General features: G+C 35.8%; 1 protein-coding gene across 6 annotated transcripts in view; it reads left to right on the forward strand.

Annotated features, from left to right (window-relative positions):
* The window catches only part of Atad2b (ATPase family AAA domain containing 2B), a 115,635-nt gene that overhangs the window by 86,434 nt on the left and 13,440 nt on the right, over positions 1-15,761 (forward strand). For all 6 annotated transcript variants that reach the window (XM_048353346.1, XM_048353344.1, XM_048353340.1 and 3 more), the window contains 4 exons: positions 1,864-2,023; positions 9,399-9,521; positions 11,216-11,353; positions 14,813-15,496. In XM_048353346.1, the coding sequence (XP_048209303.1) occupies positions 1,864-2,023; positions 9,399-9,521; positions 11,216-11,353; positions 14,813-15,496 (1,105 nt within the window). The remainder of the gene's footprint in view (positions 1-1,863; positions 2,024-9,398; positions 9,522-11,215; positions 11,354-14,812; positions 15,497-15,761) is intronic.

Raw genomic sequence — 15,761 nt, forward strand, 5'->3', positions numbered from 1 at the left:
GGGACTACAGATGTTCACTACCATACCCACAAGCCCACATTCCTTACATAGTAGCTACTTTTCTCCATAGTGACATACAGGATATACCCAATTTGTATTTTAAATTAGTAAACATAACATTGTACTTGTGTAGAATTTTTTTTCAGATAATCTTAAAACTATCACTTTTAGAGACTTTTTGTGTAGGAGTGTGGTGCTGAGGATCAAACTCAGAGCCTTAAACATGTTAGTCAAGTACCAGTTGATCTTCATCCTCAGCCCTACAGATTATTATTTTAAATAAAAATAAATGCCTCTGCCTTTTGATATATTTGGACTGTGATAATTCTTAAAGGATAAGTCAACTTCCCATGTTGAGAGTAAACTTTTGCTGAAGCAAAGTTTCCTTTTAACCAGAAAAGACAGTCAAAATTCAAAAGGCATCTATTTGTAATATAATAGAAGTTATCTAAATCATTGGACTGTGGCAAGGTATAGAAATGTTGATAAGACAAAAATTTTATGTAACAACATATTTCTCATTTTTCTTTATTCTGGGTCTTTGATTAGTTTTGAAACTGAAATGTAGGGAGTATCTAGGAAGCATAGAAGAGTAGAAATGAGATAATACTTAGACAACCCAAACATAACCTCCTATATTCAAATAACAAAACCAAAATTTTATCAAATTTGATCAAATATCAGTATTGGATATAAAATTAAGCATATTTATAGTTTTAATAATGTAGAATTTTATAGTGGGGGCTGGGAATGTGGCCTTACACACATGAAGCCCTTGGTTTGATGCCTTAGCACCCATATACAGAAGTCGGAAGTGGCGCTGTGGTTCAAGTGCTAGAGTGCTAGCCTTGAGCAAAAAGCCAGGGACAGTGCTCAGGCCCTGAGTTCAAGCCTCAGTTCTGGCAAGAAAAAAAAAATTCCTAGTGCTTTTCAGTTCATAAATACTTCCATTTATAGGAAATGTTAGGGTGTGCTAGTACAAAGAATCCAGTTAATGTCTTCTGAATGGTTACTTGTTCTAGTATAGCTGCAGTACTACCCATCGAGGATTGATTGAATTTTCAGCCCTTTGAGGCTAAAACTAAGTGTATATACCCACACCCATACCTAATATTAAGTAATCTTAAAATTTCAAAACCACGTATGCAAATTATTTACTTGATTTGAGATTTACATTGAAGAAGGCAATATAACTATAGAAGTAGATAATACTTTCTTATTCGTACAGTGAAGTGAAACATAAAATTTATTTTGGAGCATCTCCCAGAATATCGGCATGTAAAGCAAAAAGTTTTTAAAAAAATATTTGTTTTTACTTTGGAGCAAGTTCAGCAAATTGTTTACTAGTTTTAGAAATAGTACTGGATTTTGTTATATAATTTGTTGAAACTATTTGTAATGACTCCAAAGGATTGGAAAATATTTTCCATGAAATGATTCATTCTATAAAACTAAAAAAAATGCATATTTGTTGAAAGTTTAAAAAAGACTTACCAGAAAAACTTCTCTAATAGAAAAAGTTTGTGCTTTTTGTTTTCCTTTTCAATTAACATATTTAGTGATGCTTATTGGCTACTTTTACTGATGCATTTTTAAAAAATCAGACAAGCCCAAAAGTTTTAAGAACAAATTCTCCCAAACTGACAGGCCATTGCAAATTTCAAGTTGATTATACTTGGAAAGGGAAGCTTTTCATGGAAAGTATGTCAGAAAGTAACTTCATTAGCATAAATAGCGGTGTCAGTTATTTCTTAAATATATAGATTTCATTGTTAAAGAATACTTTCGGTGTGTTTTTATGAACCATGTAGGTCATGTGAAAAACTAGAAATAACTTAAACTGAAATATTCCATTTGTTTTAGGTTTCAGATTATCTTGAAGTAATCAAAGAGCCAATGGATTTATCAACAATAATAACTAAAATTGATAAACATAACTACTTGACTGCTAAAGATTTTCTGCAAGATATCGATCTCATCTGTAGCAATGCTTTAGAGTATAATCCAGATAAGGACCCTGGAGGTAAGTAAGGATGCTTGGTGTAGAGTTCACTTTGATAATTAGTGTTTTACATTTGTAATATGAAATCATGCCTATGTCTAGGTACTACTGTTCATGCCCAGAGTTTAGTTTCTCTACTTTCCTTGTGCTTTTTGTACTCAGATTGATAGAAAATAGAGCAGATGAGAGTTGAATTTGAAATATATTTAGTCAACAACAACGTTGATGAACACAGCGGTAATCCAGGATAGAATAAGTTTATCTTTCTTTTCTTTTGTGGGGTGGAGGGGCAGAACTGGTGTGTGAAGTCAGGGCTTTGCCCTTGGTAGGCAGGCAGGTGCTGTTTTGCTTACGCTATGGCTCTAACACTTTTCTATTTTTTTAAATTATACTTTTTCATTTGTACAAAGGAGTTGTCATTCAACAAAGCAGTTTATGAAACAATTCCTTGTGGGATAATGCGCTCCCTTTTTGTCAAGGCCTATCTGGACTACGTTTCTCCAATTTAGGCTTCCCCACTGTAGTTGGGGTGATTGAGATGAGCTACCACACCCAGTATTTTTGTGCAGATTTGTTCTCATGAGCTGTTTTTCTCAGGATAGCCGGGAACTTCAATCTTCCCTATCTACATTTGGGCTATATTAAATTCTTTTATGTAGATTATCTGTTCTGAAGCTTGTAGGTACAATAATATTAATTATTCCTAATTCTACCCTATATCCTATAGTCCCAACTATTGTCATTGTCCTCCAGGGAAGACCCTACCAAGAACACATTTGTAGGTAAACAAGATGAGGTTATTGTAAGCAAGGATGATTTTATTGTAACAAGAAAGATTGTGCATCACAGGGAATCACACAGAATTTGAGCTTGCATTAAATAATCTTTGGGAAAATGGAAGAGGTGGAATTTTGCAATGAATTGGATTCTGTTAAGAAGTATGATCATTTTGAGATGGGTGTTTTTTAAAAATAGAGTTTTACTGTTATTATCAAGGTGATGTACAGAGGGATTAGCATTTCATAAGTTGGTTGTAATGAGTACACTTCTTTTTTGGGACAGTGTCACCCCTTCTTTCACTTCTCCTCAGTTTCTCCCTCCTGTCCCTGCCTATACGTTACATTTCCTATATAGTGCATTCTGAATACCATGTCTCCTATTTGGTTACCCTTCCTTCTTCCCTTTTTGCACCCTCCTTTTTCCTCCCCCCAAAACCAAACCCCAAAAAGCCTCCAAAAGTAAACACAAACACCACTACCAGCACTACCACTACTATCAACAAAATAAGAAACACTTTTCATTTCCTGAAATTTACTTCCATAAATAATAGTTTAAATGTTCAGAGACGTTACACCTTTGGGTTTCTTCTTTAACAATATTGTCCTTTAGTCTCTGTATACGAATGAATGCCTGGAGTAGTGTATACATTATTATTTCTAGTTGTATCTTGAGATCCTAGAATGCAAGATGAATAGAGGAAAGCTAAAGCAGTGGTTGGTAAGGAGATGATAATCATCCATATTAATTGGGGATAGAATTATGTATGGTTATTTTTGTGGCTAGGACAATATTTATGTTTTCTTCTGTGTTTAGACCTGATTATAGAGTAGCCTTGTTTTATTATGACCCATTACGGCCACACATTAACCTTGTCTGATGCTGCTGTTCTGTGAAATGATTTATGATTAATGTAAGTACAGTGAGACTTGGCTGATCATGCCAAGCTAACTCCCAGCTGTTAAAAAGCTGTGTTCTGCCAAGAGCTGGTGGCTCAGCCCTGTACTCCCAGCTACTGAAAAGGCTTAGATCTGAGGATCCTTGTTTTAAGCCAGCCTCAACAGGAAAGTCCTTGAGACTTTTACCTTCAATTATCCAACAAAAAAGCTAGAAGTAGAGCTGTGGCTCAAGTGGTAGAGTGTTAGCCTTGAGCAAAAAAAAACACCTCAGGACCTAAGTTGAAGCTTCGGGTGTGCTTGCGCACAATCACAGAGCTGTTTTTTCCCCCACTATTGGAATTCTATTTCTTAATTAGACACATAAGGAACTTCTTAATTGAAAAACATTCATGTAAGTTTCTTTAAGGTATTTAGAGTACAGTTTGTATTTTATAATTTATATTTTGGGGCATTGGTTCTCAACCTGTGCCATAGGATTGAATAACTTGATTCCTCAAGTCTATATGAAATTTATTATTTCTGATTTGAATTTAGACTACAGTATTTATTCCATATATCCTGATTGCAAGTTATAAGACAGAATAATATACAGAAACATAAATGGAAGAGTGCTATCCTTGAGCAAAAGAAGCTCAAGGACCGTGCCCAGGCCTTGAATTCAAACCCCAGGACTGGCAAAACAACAAAAAATATATCTATATATGTTTATCTATATACATATATAGATATATACTTATATATATCTATATATTTATATATCTGTTTATATAGAGCTATAGCTACAGATATATATATAGGTAGATAAATTTTTATACTCTTAGAAATAATATATACATGTTATGATAACTAATGTCCTATTAGAGACATGTCAAGTTTTTTAGTTTATTCCTTTGTAATAAACATTGATAAGTTATTTCTTTGTTTATTGACTATATTAGTTATCCTTGGGGGATTCATTATTACATCTCCAAACATGTGTATACACATAGTCCAATCAGTTTTCACCCTCTCTATCATACTCCTAACACCCTTTCCTTTTCCCTCTAAGAAATAGATAACCTAGTTTTATGTATATCTTTATTTTTTTTAGAATAAATTCTTTAAAATGAAATTTCTGGATCAAGCACTGCATATTTTGGGGTCTTAATCTGTAATATTAAACTGTTCTTTAACAATGATTTTTGAAGAAAACCATGGCAGCACCATGAGGACAATGGCTAGCCAGTGTAGTAGTTTTTTGTGTGACTGTTTTAGTAGAACATTTATCTTCCTGTGGCAGGTTAGGTGGTGAGGTATAGGCTAGGTGTCAGCTTTTTTCACTTCCTTTCCTTGATTCTTGCATGAAGTCCTGAGAGGACACTTTAAACAGTATATGATAGGTCTTATATGTGGTTGCCCTCCACTGTTAGTTTTCTGGGCAGAGACTTCTGGTGTTGGTGGTGTGGCATGGTAGTGGGAATGTGGGCTTTTTAATTAGACTTAGGCTTTAATCCTAGTTCTTTTTTTTCCTACTTCTTTTAACTTCGATCAAGTTAAGCTCTCCAAATTTGAGTTTTGTCATTTGTATTCTTTATTTGATATGGTTATAAAAATTAAATAAGACAGTCTTTAAGTTTGAATCTGTGGAATTGCCATTTTCATGTGGTTCAACCTAAATATTCCTCTAGCATATTATGTTTCTTAAAGGTTAACTATTGGGCTGGGTGCCTGTAATCCTAGCTACTCAGGAGGCTGAGATTTGAGGATCGCAGTGCAAAGCCAGCCCAGGCAGGAATGTCTGTGAGAGACTCTTGTCTCCAATTAACCACCAGAAAACCCGAAGCGGCACTGTGGCTCAAGTGGTAGAGCGCTAGACTTGAGCTGAAGAGCTCAGGGACAGAGCCCAGGCCCTGAGTTCAAGCCCCACGACACTCCCTCCCATCACCCCACCCCATCCCCCCCGTCAAAGTTAACTATTAGCATTTATTTCCTTGTTATTATTTAAATTATATTTTAGTTTTTCTAGTATTGGCTCCTTGATAGGTAACTACAAATTTGCTTTAAAATGACTCCTTCCACTTCATACTTACTTCATTCTGTTATCTTACTTTAAGTATAATCCTATTTTGGGGGGTGGGGTATTGGAATTGAACTCAATCCCTCATACTTACTTACACAGATAGCTTACTTGGCTGGCACTTTGAACCATGCCTCTCACCCTGCTTTTTGCTGGGTTACTTTTAGAGATGGAACCTCACAGACTTTTCTGACTGGGCTAGTTTTGAACTGTAGTCATCTGGATTTCAACCTTCTGAGTAGCCATCAGCACTGGTTTAATCCTTGTTTGAACTGATCTAGGGATTATGAAAATGAATTTGGGTGCTTAGAGGAACCCATTTGAGAAGATCAATGCAGACTTTCTCCCCTAGGTAATTAATTATAACCTATTTGATGTAAATGCTACTTTTAAAGGAAGAATCACTAGTTTCTGGTTCAATACAATCTTTTACTACAAAATAAAATTGTATAATTAAAAAATCTGCCTCTATTTTATACCTAGCACTCACACGGTATACTTGTAACTTCCTCCTTCACTTTTGTAGATTAGTACAAAGTGATGTAATTCTAAAGCCTTATTCTAGCTATGTTCATTTTTTGTTTGCATCTTTAGTCAAGAGGCATGTTTTTTTCTTAGTAACGGAACTACTTGTTATGTACCAGCAAAACAACCTCAGGGTCTTTTGTGTAGCAAGTGGAAATTACATGAATGTTGTATTACTTTTTACAAGCTCCCATGAGCTTACAGTGTTCCATTTTGCAGAACACTTGGCCATTTGGGGGGAATAAAACTTACCTAGCATATACATATAAGACAAACGTTAGCATTTGGAAGCTATCACTGTTGCCTTGAGGTTTACTCACATTTTCTCCCTTGAGGATAATGTGAAGAGAAATTAAGTATGAAGTTGAAGAGAAAGAAAATGACCAGTATCAGATATTTGATCCTTATAAATCTTCTGGATATGTGATATATTATGGTTGGATGGCTCTGCATTTCATAGTCTTGCATGGTCTGGATTTTCTTTCCTCCTTAAACCCATTTTTATACCTATCATTATTTGACTGATTTTGCTGAAATTTCACCCCCAATCTTGAATATCCTTAGAATCTTCTCTCTTTTTTTTTTTTGGCCAGTCCTGGGCCTTGGACTCAGGGCCTGAGCACTGTCCCTGGCTTCTTCCCGCTCAAGGCTAGCACTCTGCCATCTGAGCCACAGCACCCCTTCTGGCCGTTTTCCATATATGTGGTGCTGGGGAATCGAACCGAGAGCTTCATGTGTAGGAGGCAAGCACTCTTGCCACTAGGCCATATTCCCAGCCCCGAGTCTTCTCTTTTATACACTTGTGAACTTGGGAATAAACACCCCGGATTCACCCAAGCTTTCATAGCCTTGTGTGGTTTACTCTTAGTACCTTTCCAGATTCATTTACCATAGTAGTACTTTTCTAGGCTTCAACCCAGTACATTCATACTTCTGTTAGTATTTATGAATGTCACGTGCTGATTATTGAGCAAGATGCTTATGACATTTTTTGCCTCTGAAGACACAAATATCACATATACTGTAGTGTCAGAGACCATTACATTACACTAGATAACTATATTGTGGCAAGTATTATTTTATATATGTTTGCATTAACCTACTAGGGTTGCCATAATAAAATATGGCAGGCTAGGTGATCTAAACAAATTTTGGAGGCTGTTCAAGATGAAGTTATCAGCAGATTTGATTTCTCTTGAGAGCCCTCTTTTGGCTTAGGGGCTACCACCTTCTCCCTGTGGCCTTTGCTTTGGGCTTGTGCTATATTATGTCCACTTTTCTTCTTACAAGGGCACCAGTCTGATGGGATTAGAGACCAACTTCATTACCTGTTTTAAAAGTTCTAATTGCAAATACAGTCATTTTGAAGTACTGAGGTTGACTCTTCGAAATATAAATTTTAAGGGAATGTAACTCAGTCTATAACAGTTACTGGTGATAGTGGTAGCAATAATGAATAATGTCGAGGTGGTAGCAGATATTCATAATATGGCATGATAATGCCTGATACTGAACTCTTTAATTTCCTTAATTTCCAGCTTGTTCTCTTCTTTCTTTATTCAATCTCTGGTTTTTCAAATTGTTACCAATATTACTTTATATTCCCATTGTTTTATTTTTCCTTTCCTTTTTCTTCCTCTCTTTGTTAGTGTATATTAATTGTACAAAGTTATTTCCCCCATCTTTTCATGCAAAAAGAAAATTGTCTTTGATATTTACTAATTTCCTTCATGTGCTTTGTATCACCACTTGTGATTTCATTCTGTAATCTCTTCATCTCATCACCCCACCATTTCCCCAATCCAAGTCACTGTCCTCTGTCACTTTTTTAAGAAGCATAGTGATTGTGTTCCTGGGTTTTATTTTTAATTCCTTTTAATTCAGTCTTCAGAGAACATTATGAGGGAACTTTTATGTTACCTCCTTGTACATCTATTCATTGCTTATAGGATAAAATCTAAAATCCTTTCAAGAAGATCTGGTTCTTGTTTGCCTCTTCTTTGTTGTGTTCTCACCACAAAACAGACAACATTTTAGTCTCCTGAACTCTTTGCTCTTTTAAGATTTTTTCACAGAGTTTTGCCTTAACTTGTGGTTCTTTTCCCCTTTCAATAACTATTCCAAAGCATATTCAAGTGTCCCCTGACAGTGGCTGTTCTTCAGATGTAGCTTTCTTTGCTTGCCCATTGAAAATTGGCATGCACACCAGAACCCTGTAGTTTTCTTCATAGCTGTTATTCAGAAATGGCAGCTAAAGAAACTATTTAATACCACATTTCTATTTAGTCTTGAGTACTTGCAAGTTGGTACCATGTCTGGGGTTTTGTTTTGCTTTTACTACTGTGTATCTATCACTTGGCTTTACCTAGTATAGCTAACAATCAGTATTTGTGAGTGGCAACATGTATCAGAGAACATACATCAGATGGAAATATATCAGTGAGTGATATTTTTCCCCCCTGATCCTCAGGGCCTAATGCACTGTCCCTGGGCTTTTGTATTTAAGGCTGCTGCTCCACCACTTGAGCCACAGCTCCACTTCTGCCTTTTTGTATTAATTGGAGAAAAAAGTCTCAAGGAATTTCTTATCTGATTTCAACCCACAATCCACAGATCTCAGCCTCCTGAGTAGCTAGGATTACAGGCATGAGCCACTATCACCTGAGTATAAATGTCTTTTATAAGATTCTGTAATGAATTATTAAACTGTCTAATAAAAACATTATAAGTAAAACATAGTTTTCTTTATACTTTATGTCTTTATTAGAGTGGATAAAAGTAGATGTTATTTTTTACTTCGGATTCTTGTTCTTAATACTATTACAGAAATTACTTTGGTATATTTATTTGCCTATTTTGTATATGTTGAGTCATATGAGTGAGTCTTTTGGGCTTTGTGGGAAACAAGCTTGTTTCCCACAAGAACTATTCTTAGATATGGTTTACCTAGAACAATGTTTATGCTTCTCTACGACTACATCTGCTAACAGTTTATTTAATGCCATCTTTTTAAATCATCATTGAGTAGCTTTCTATTTTTTTTAGCTATACCCAAATGACCTTTTTCTCACCTAGTTATGCTGATTATAATTTTATTTAAGTGTATCTTTGTGTAAATTTTTTGTAATTTTCTTAACAGATAAAATAATTAGGCACAGGGCTTGTACCCTGAAGGACACCGCACATGCTATCATTGCAGCTGAATTGGATCCAGAATTTAATAAACTCTGTGAAGAAATCAAGGAAGCAAGAATAAAAAGAGGTGAGTTATAGAAATAAACTTGCTGCGGAAGCTATGTTTATTCATTTCACACCAAGAGTCATTGATGTTTTGTTAGGGATACTAGTATTATAAAATGTGTTTCAAGACACAATCTTTATTAATTTTCTTATGGTATACTGAGTAGTGACTATATGTGGTGAATATATCTAATGCCTTAATTTTCTATGATTTCTTGATGGTTCCTCTTGTTTCATTTGGAGCGATATATCATAATATTGTTGATTTTTATCAACTTACTATGCCATAGAAAACTACTTACTCCTCCAGTCTTGCACTAACAGTGAGTGTATCAGTTAATTTTTGTAAATTCCCAAAGATGTTTTCAAACTATCTGAAATTTTCAGTACAGTAATATATATTAAAAATAGAGTGTTTCTTTTTGAAGTACTCAAGTAGTAGAACACCATAGGCGAGCAAACAAGCAAGCCAAGCACAAGGCCCTGAATTCAAGCCACAAGAAAAAAAAAGAATGAAAGAAAGAAAATTAATGAAATTTCCTTTACAGACATGTAACTTTATTGGTCATTTTACTTCTATTAGAACATTTAGATAAGTGGGGCATTGGTGGCTCACACCTGTAATCCTAGCTACTCAAGAGGCCAAGATCTAACTAGGTTTAAAGTCATCCCAGGCAGGAAAGTCTGTGAGACTTTACCTCTAATTAACCACCAGAAAACAAAGAGACACTGTGGCTCAAAGTGGTATAGCCTTAAGCAAAAGAGCTCAGGGACAGTGCTCAGTTCCCAAGTTCAAGCCCCATGACTGAAAAAAAGAATTAGATAATTTTTTGTTTTCATCAATTTACATGTACTATTGGTACTTTAAAAAATAGACCTTTAAGAAGCCAGGTGTGATGGTGCATGTCTATAGTCCTAGCTTATTCAGGAGATGGAGGATCTCAGGTTTGAGGACGGCCCCATTTTTATATGTTAAAGGGATCTCATTTCAAAAATAAAACAAAAACAAACAATGCAAGGGGACATGGCTTAAGCTGAGAGGTGTTTGCCTAGGGTACACAAGGCCCACGGTTCAATCCCCAATACTGGTACAGTCGTGAATACTTCCCCTCCCCCCCCATTGAAGCTTATGTGGAATTTTATTATTAGAAATATAAAAATTGGTTTATAATTGTGTCCTTGAGGAACCTGAACTGTAGTAAGGGACAGAGAAATGTTTGTTTGTTTTAAAAGATAGTGGCTGTCCCTGAGCTCTTTTGCCCAAAGTTCATACTCTACCACTTGAGCCACAGCTCTACTTCTGGCCTTTTGGTGATTAATTGAAGATAAACGTTTCTCAGACTTTCCTGCTCTGGCTGGTTTCTAACTACAGTCCTCGGATCTCAACTTCTTGAGTAGCTAGAATTGTAGGCATGAGCCACTGGCACTCAGCTAACAATATATAATCTTACTATCCTATAGATATATGTGAAATATATCTCATTGTACAATGACTAAAATTAGATGTCAAGAGTAACCATAGCCTACTATTTTATGATTTTCTGTCTAGTGTCTGTCCCATTTTAGAAGACAGTTTCCATCAGAATCATAATTTTTTCAAGTATAATTAATCACTTAAAACTCAAGTTTTATATTTCAGACCTTTTTTTATTTTAACCTTGTTGGTTTATAAAGCTGAGAATATTTAAATAGGTATTGCTTATCTGCTGCTTGCAGGCTTATCGGTAACAGCGGAACAAATAAATCCTCATGGTACTGGAGCTCGGAAGACAGAAACTAGAGTTGAAGAGGCATTTCGAAACAAACAAAGAAATCCAATGGATGTCTGGCACAATTCTGCAAATAAATGTGCATGTGAGTAATTGAGATCATGTTATCTAGTGGTGTGGACAATTGAGAAAGATGCAGATACGTTAGGAATTGGATTCACAAACCAAAATGCTATAGCTTTTTCCACAGCTCCTTTAATCTTCTTTCTTTCTAGAGGTGAAAAGTTTGTGGGGTAAAATGCCAACTCAGAAATGTATTTCTTTAAATTTATTCACTATTTTCATCACTTGAACTACATTAGAATATTTTTAATGTTAAACTTTAGGTTGTGGATAGAGATGTGGAGGCAACAGACTTTATACGACCCTGTCCTCATTGCTCACCCTTTGTTATACTTTACTGAATGTTCTCTTTTCTGGTAGAAATAGGACTTTGTCATATAGATAAAGCCCAAAGGTTGGGTATTTGAGAGTATTTTTTTTTTTTTTTGCTGAGTTTGAGCAATCAGAACAGCCTTCTTCATTTGTCTAGTTTCCTGTAATACATTTAGAGGAAAATTTAATATTCCAGATTTTCTTCATAAAAACATTTGCGTTCGTCTATAATATTTCTAAAAGACAAAGGTTAATAAATACAGCATCCTCCTAATGTAGTCTTTCTGTTTCACTGAAGATAGCCTGCCTTTGGAGATATATGCTGCTCCTGAAGATGGTAATGTTGCTCTGTTAATAAAGCTGGCCCTAAGATTCATTCTCTGTCTGTCTCCCTCTCTCCCTCTGTCTCTCCCCCTCTCTTCCTCTCCCTCTCATCCTCCATCTCTCTTTTTCACTCTCATTCTGGGCTTGAACTCAGGGCTTGGATGCTGTCCCTGAGCCTCTGTGCTCAAGGTTAGTACTCTGTCACTTGAGCCACAGCACCCCTACCAGCTTTTCCTGAGTAGTTTATTGTCGATAAGAATCTCACAGACTTTTTTGCACAGGCTAGCTTTGAAGAGTAATCCTTACATCTCATCCTGAGTAGCTAGGATTACAGGCATTGGCACCCAGCTCCTAAGATGCTCTTTTACAAATGGCATTGAATTTGAATAAGTGACCATACTCATTTTGTAAAACTTCTTTCTTAATAATGGACATTCATAAAGAAAAAAGTTTGAGAGAAGACTTAAAGGTCTCAAAAACTATTTACCCTAATTATACCTTAACCTGGATTATGTAATGGTACACCCTAATTCATACTACGAAATCTTTTACATTTTCTCTGCATCTGATATAAATATTAATGATAACACATTGAGTATTCACTTTAGCATGTTAAATTCCCTTAAATATTATTTTAATATCTAGATGAGTTTTGCTTTTCCTTACCAGTAGGTGGCATAAGTGACACACTGTCTGTTTTAGGTTTACTTAAGTCATAAATACAAATGTCCTACAAGGACAGTTGCTTTCTTAATGCCTTGGTTTTATAAACCTGGACTTGGAAACAAACTCACTCTAAAGATTGTTCTTTAAAATGGACTTTTCTCAGAGTGCCCTTGGTTTTATTTTTTTTTTAAAGTATACTAAGAATTAGATTCACAGATATATATACTCCCACTGCATTCCAGGTACTATAAAGGCACCATAGACTCAAACAAAAATCTCTTTTTGTGGAGCTTTTATAATCTTATTTTGTCAAAATTTTGTTAGCCATTCAATTATAAAGAAATTGAGCTGCCTCTCAGTGGTGGAGAGGTCACCCATTTCTTCCTTTAGAGTTCCATGATTTAGGAACGGGAGGGAGAGAGAACTTCTTATACTTGTGGTGACATGGCTGAAAACTAAGAGAGATTACAGTTGTCAGGAGTGGTTTGGCACATAATAAGAAAAATAGCAACTCCATCTTTTTGAGTCAGATGAATGCCTTCCTTTAATGTTGAGTATATTTTGCATAAAGTTAATGGGATGATTATAGATGCCTATCGGCTGAGTGTGTGTGCTGTGTGCCTGCTTTAAGAGTAGACATTACAGAAATTTTCTTTTTTGTGAATGTTAACCCTATAGCTATAAATTATAAACATAATAATTACGGGAAAATAATAGAAAGATAATTGCTATTACGTTTTTTTAAACAATTAAGTAATTGTATAAAATGTTTTCAATTCCACAAGTCAGGTTATGAGTACAGTGTATCTTTGATCAATGTCACCCTTCCATTGCTCTCTCCGTAATTCCCCATCCTGCCCGTAACCTCACATACAAGTTTTGAAGGCAAAATACACCAGATGACCAAATAATTTGAATTTTGAAAATGATTCCAGAAATCCTTAATAGCTCTACTCTTACATAAGAAAGAATTATCTTGAGCATATGTATTAGTCCCCATAAGTTCGCTGGTCTCTTTGCAGAGTTTCAGAAGTGGTTAAAAATGAACAATGAAAGCAATGTGTGAATATAGTGTACACTATATACAATGTAGACTGCAAAGTCATATTAAACACATGAAGGGGATTAAAAATCCCTTGGTATATCTTAGCATCTGGAAACTCCAGCTTTGGATTTATAGGGCTATAGTTTCTATTACTTGAGAGTATCTTCTGTACAACTTATCTAGGTCTTTTTTACATAACTGACCAAATAATTATTTCCACTATTTTCTTTTTTTTTTTTTTTGGCCAGTCCTGGGCCTTGGACTCAGGGCCTGAGCACTGTCCCTGGCTTCTTCCCGCTCAAGGCTAGCACTCTGCCACTTGAGCCACAGCGCCGCTTCTGGCCATTTTCTGTATATGTGGTGCTGGGGAATCGAACCTAGGGCCTCGTATATCCGAGGCAGGCACTCTTGCCACTAGGCTATATCCCCAGCCCCACTATTTTCTTAATGTTGCTGCTGCTCTAACAGCAGAACTTGGTTATCCTGCATATTCTCAGGTAACTTTGAAGTAAGTTGATGCTGCTAGTAGGTGAACCTTTTTTGCTGAAGGAGCTAACAGTTAGCTAACCAGATTGTCAATGTGACCTTTGTAGAGTGTCCCTATATGACCATATATACCATGGCTGATTCCTTTTCTGAAAGGAGAGGCAGTTGAGCTATAGGGGTACCTATAGCTATTCTATTATGCAGCTTCTGTGTTTTGGCTTCTGTGTTTATTTGATTTCATAGTATAGTGGCAAGGCACCTACCTTCCTGGGTAGTTGAGAACTATGGCCTTTCTGATCAGCCTGATAATATGGTCATTCCCTAAATGTATATATTACGTAATTGGCCACTGATGTTGAAAATGAAGTACATATAAAGTAAAACATATGGTAGTAGAAAAGATTAATGCTTCCAAAACTCATACAAGAGGTAAATTTTTTAAACTTTGAATTTTATAGACTTCTTCTAATTTCATATCCATTTTACTTGTAGATTGTGAAAATTAGTCAAGATGTCAAGAGCTAAGAATCTTTGTTGTATGTTTTAGACCATTATGACTTTGCTTTGAATCCTCTTTAATAAAGATATGTCAAATAAGTATTTCACTCCAAGTTCTATACATCTTTTTTCCCCTCCCTCAAAAAACAGTTCGGGTTCGGAGAAAATCAAGGCGACGATCACAATGGGGGAAAGGAATTATTAAGAAAAGGAAAGTCAATAATTTAAAAAAAGATGAAGAGGACACCAAATTTGCAGACTATGAGAATCACACAGAGGACAGAAAATTGCTGGAGAATGGTGAATTTGAGGTAAGCACTGACTGCCATGAGGAAAATGGAGAAGAGACTGGAGACTTATCGATGACTAATGACGAATCTTCATGTGACATCATGGACATGGACCAAGGGCAAAGGCTAAACAGTGGAACAGGTACCAAGGAGAACTTTGCATCTACTGAAGAAGAAAGTTCAAATGAATCTCTGCTTGTCCACAACAGCAGTTCTCTCAATCCAGAACAGATGTCTAGCAAAGAGCCTTTCCTTAAAGGCAACTGTCTGAATGGTGAAGCTTCCACTGACAGCTTTGAAGGAATACCAGTTCTGGAGTGTCATAATGGTAAAGTTGAAGGAATTCCTCTCTCTGGTAGTGGTGAAAAACCTAGTTCTGAACAAAAGATTCTCCTGGAAGAACAGTCAAAAGAGAAATCAGAAACTTCTAATGAAAATCATGAAGATGATCCTGAGAAACTAGCCGCACTGGAATGTAGCAATAATGAGAAGTTAGAGCCTGGCATGGATGTGGAGGTTAAAGATGCAGAATTGGATAAAGAAGGTAGAGCTATACTTTATAACTTTTCTGAAGGTTTAAATTCCAGAGTTAATTCATTACATATTTTTATCTGACTTCCAGTAGAGTAGTTGGTGGGTAATTATATTGCTTTGAGAATCTGTTAATGTTTTCATCTTTTTCCCTAGAAAAGTGTGCACAGACTTTATGATCTACTTTCCTGTCTGCTTACTCTTAGGCTTCCCATCTGATTATCCTCCCATCCTAGGGGATTTATAACTAAAAGCTGAGGAAAATCAACAGGAGGAAA

Source organism: Perognathus longimembris, chromosome 8, assembly GCF_023159225.1.
Source record: "Perognathus longimembris pacificus isolate PPM17 chromosome 8, ASM2315922v1, whole genome shotgun sequence".
Taxonomy (NCBI): domain Eukaryota; kingdom Metazoa; phylum Chordata; class Mammalia; order Rodentia; family Heteromyidae; genus Perognathus; species Perognathus longimembris.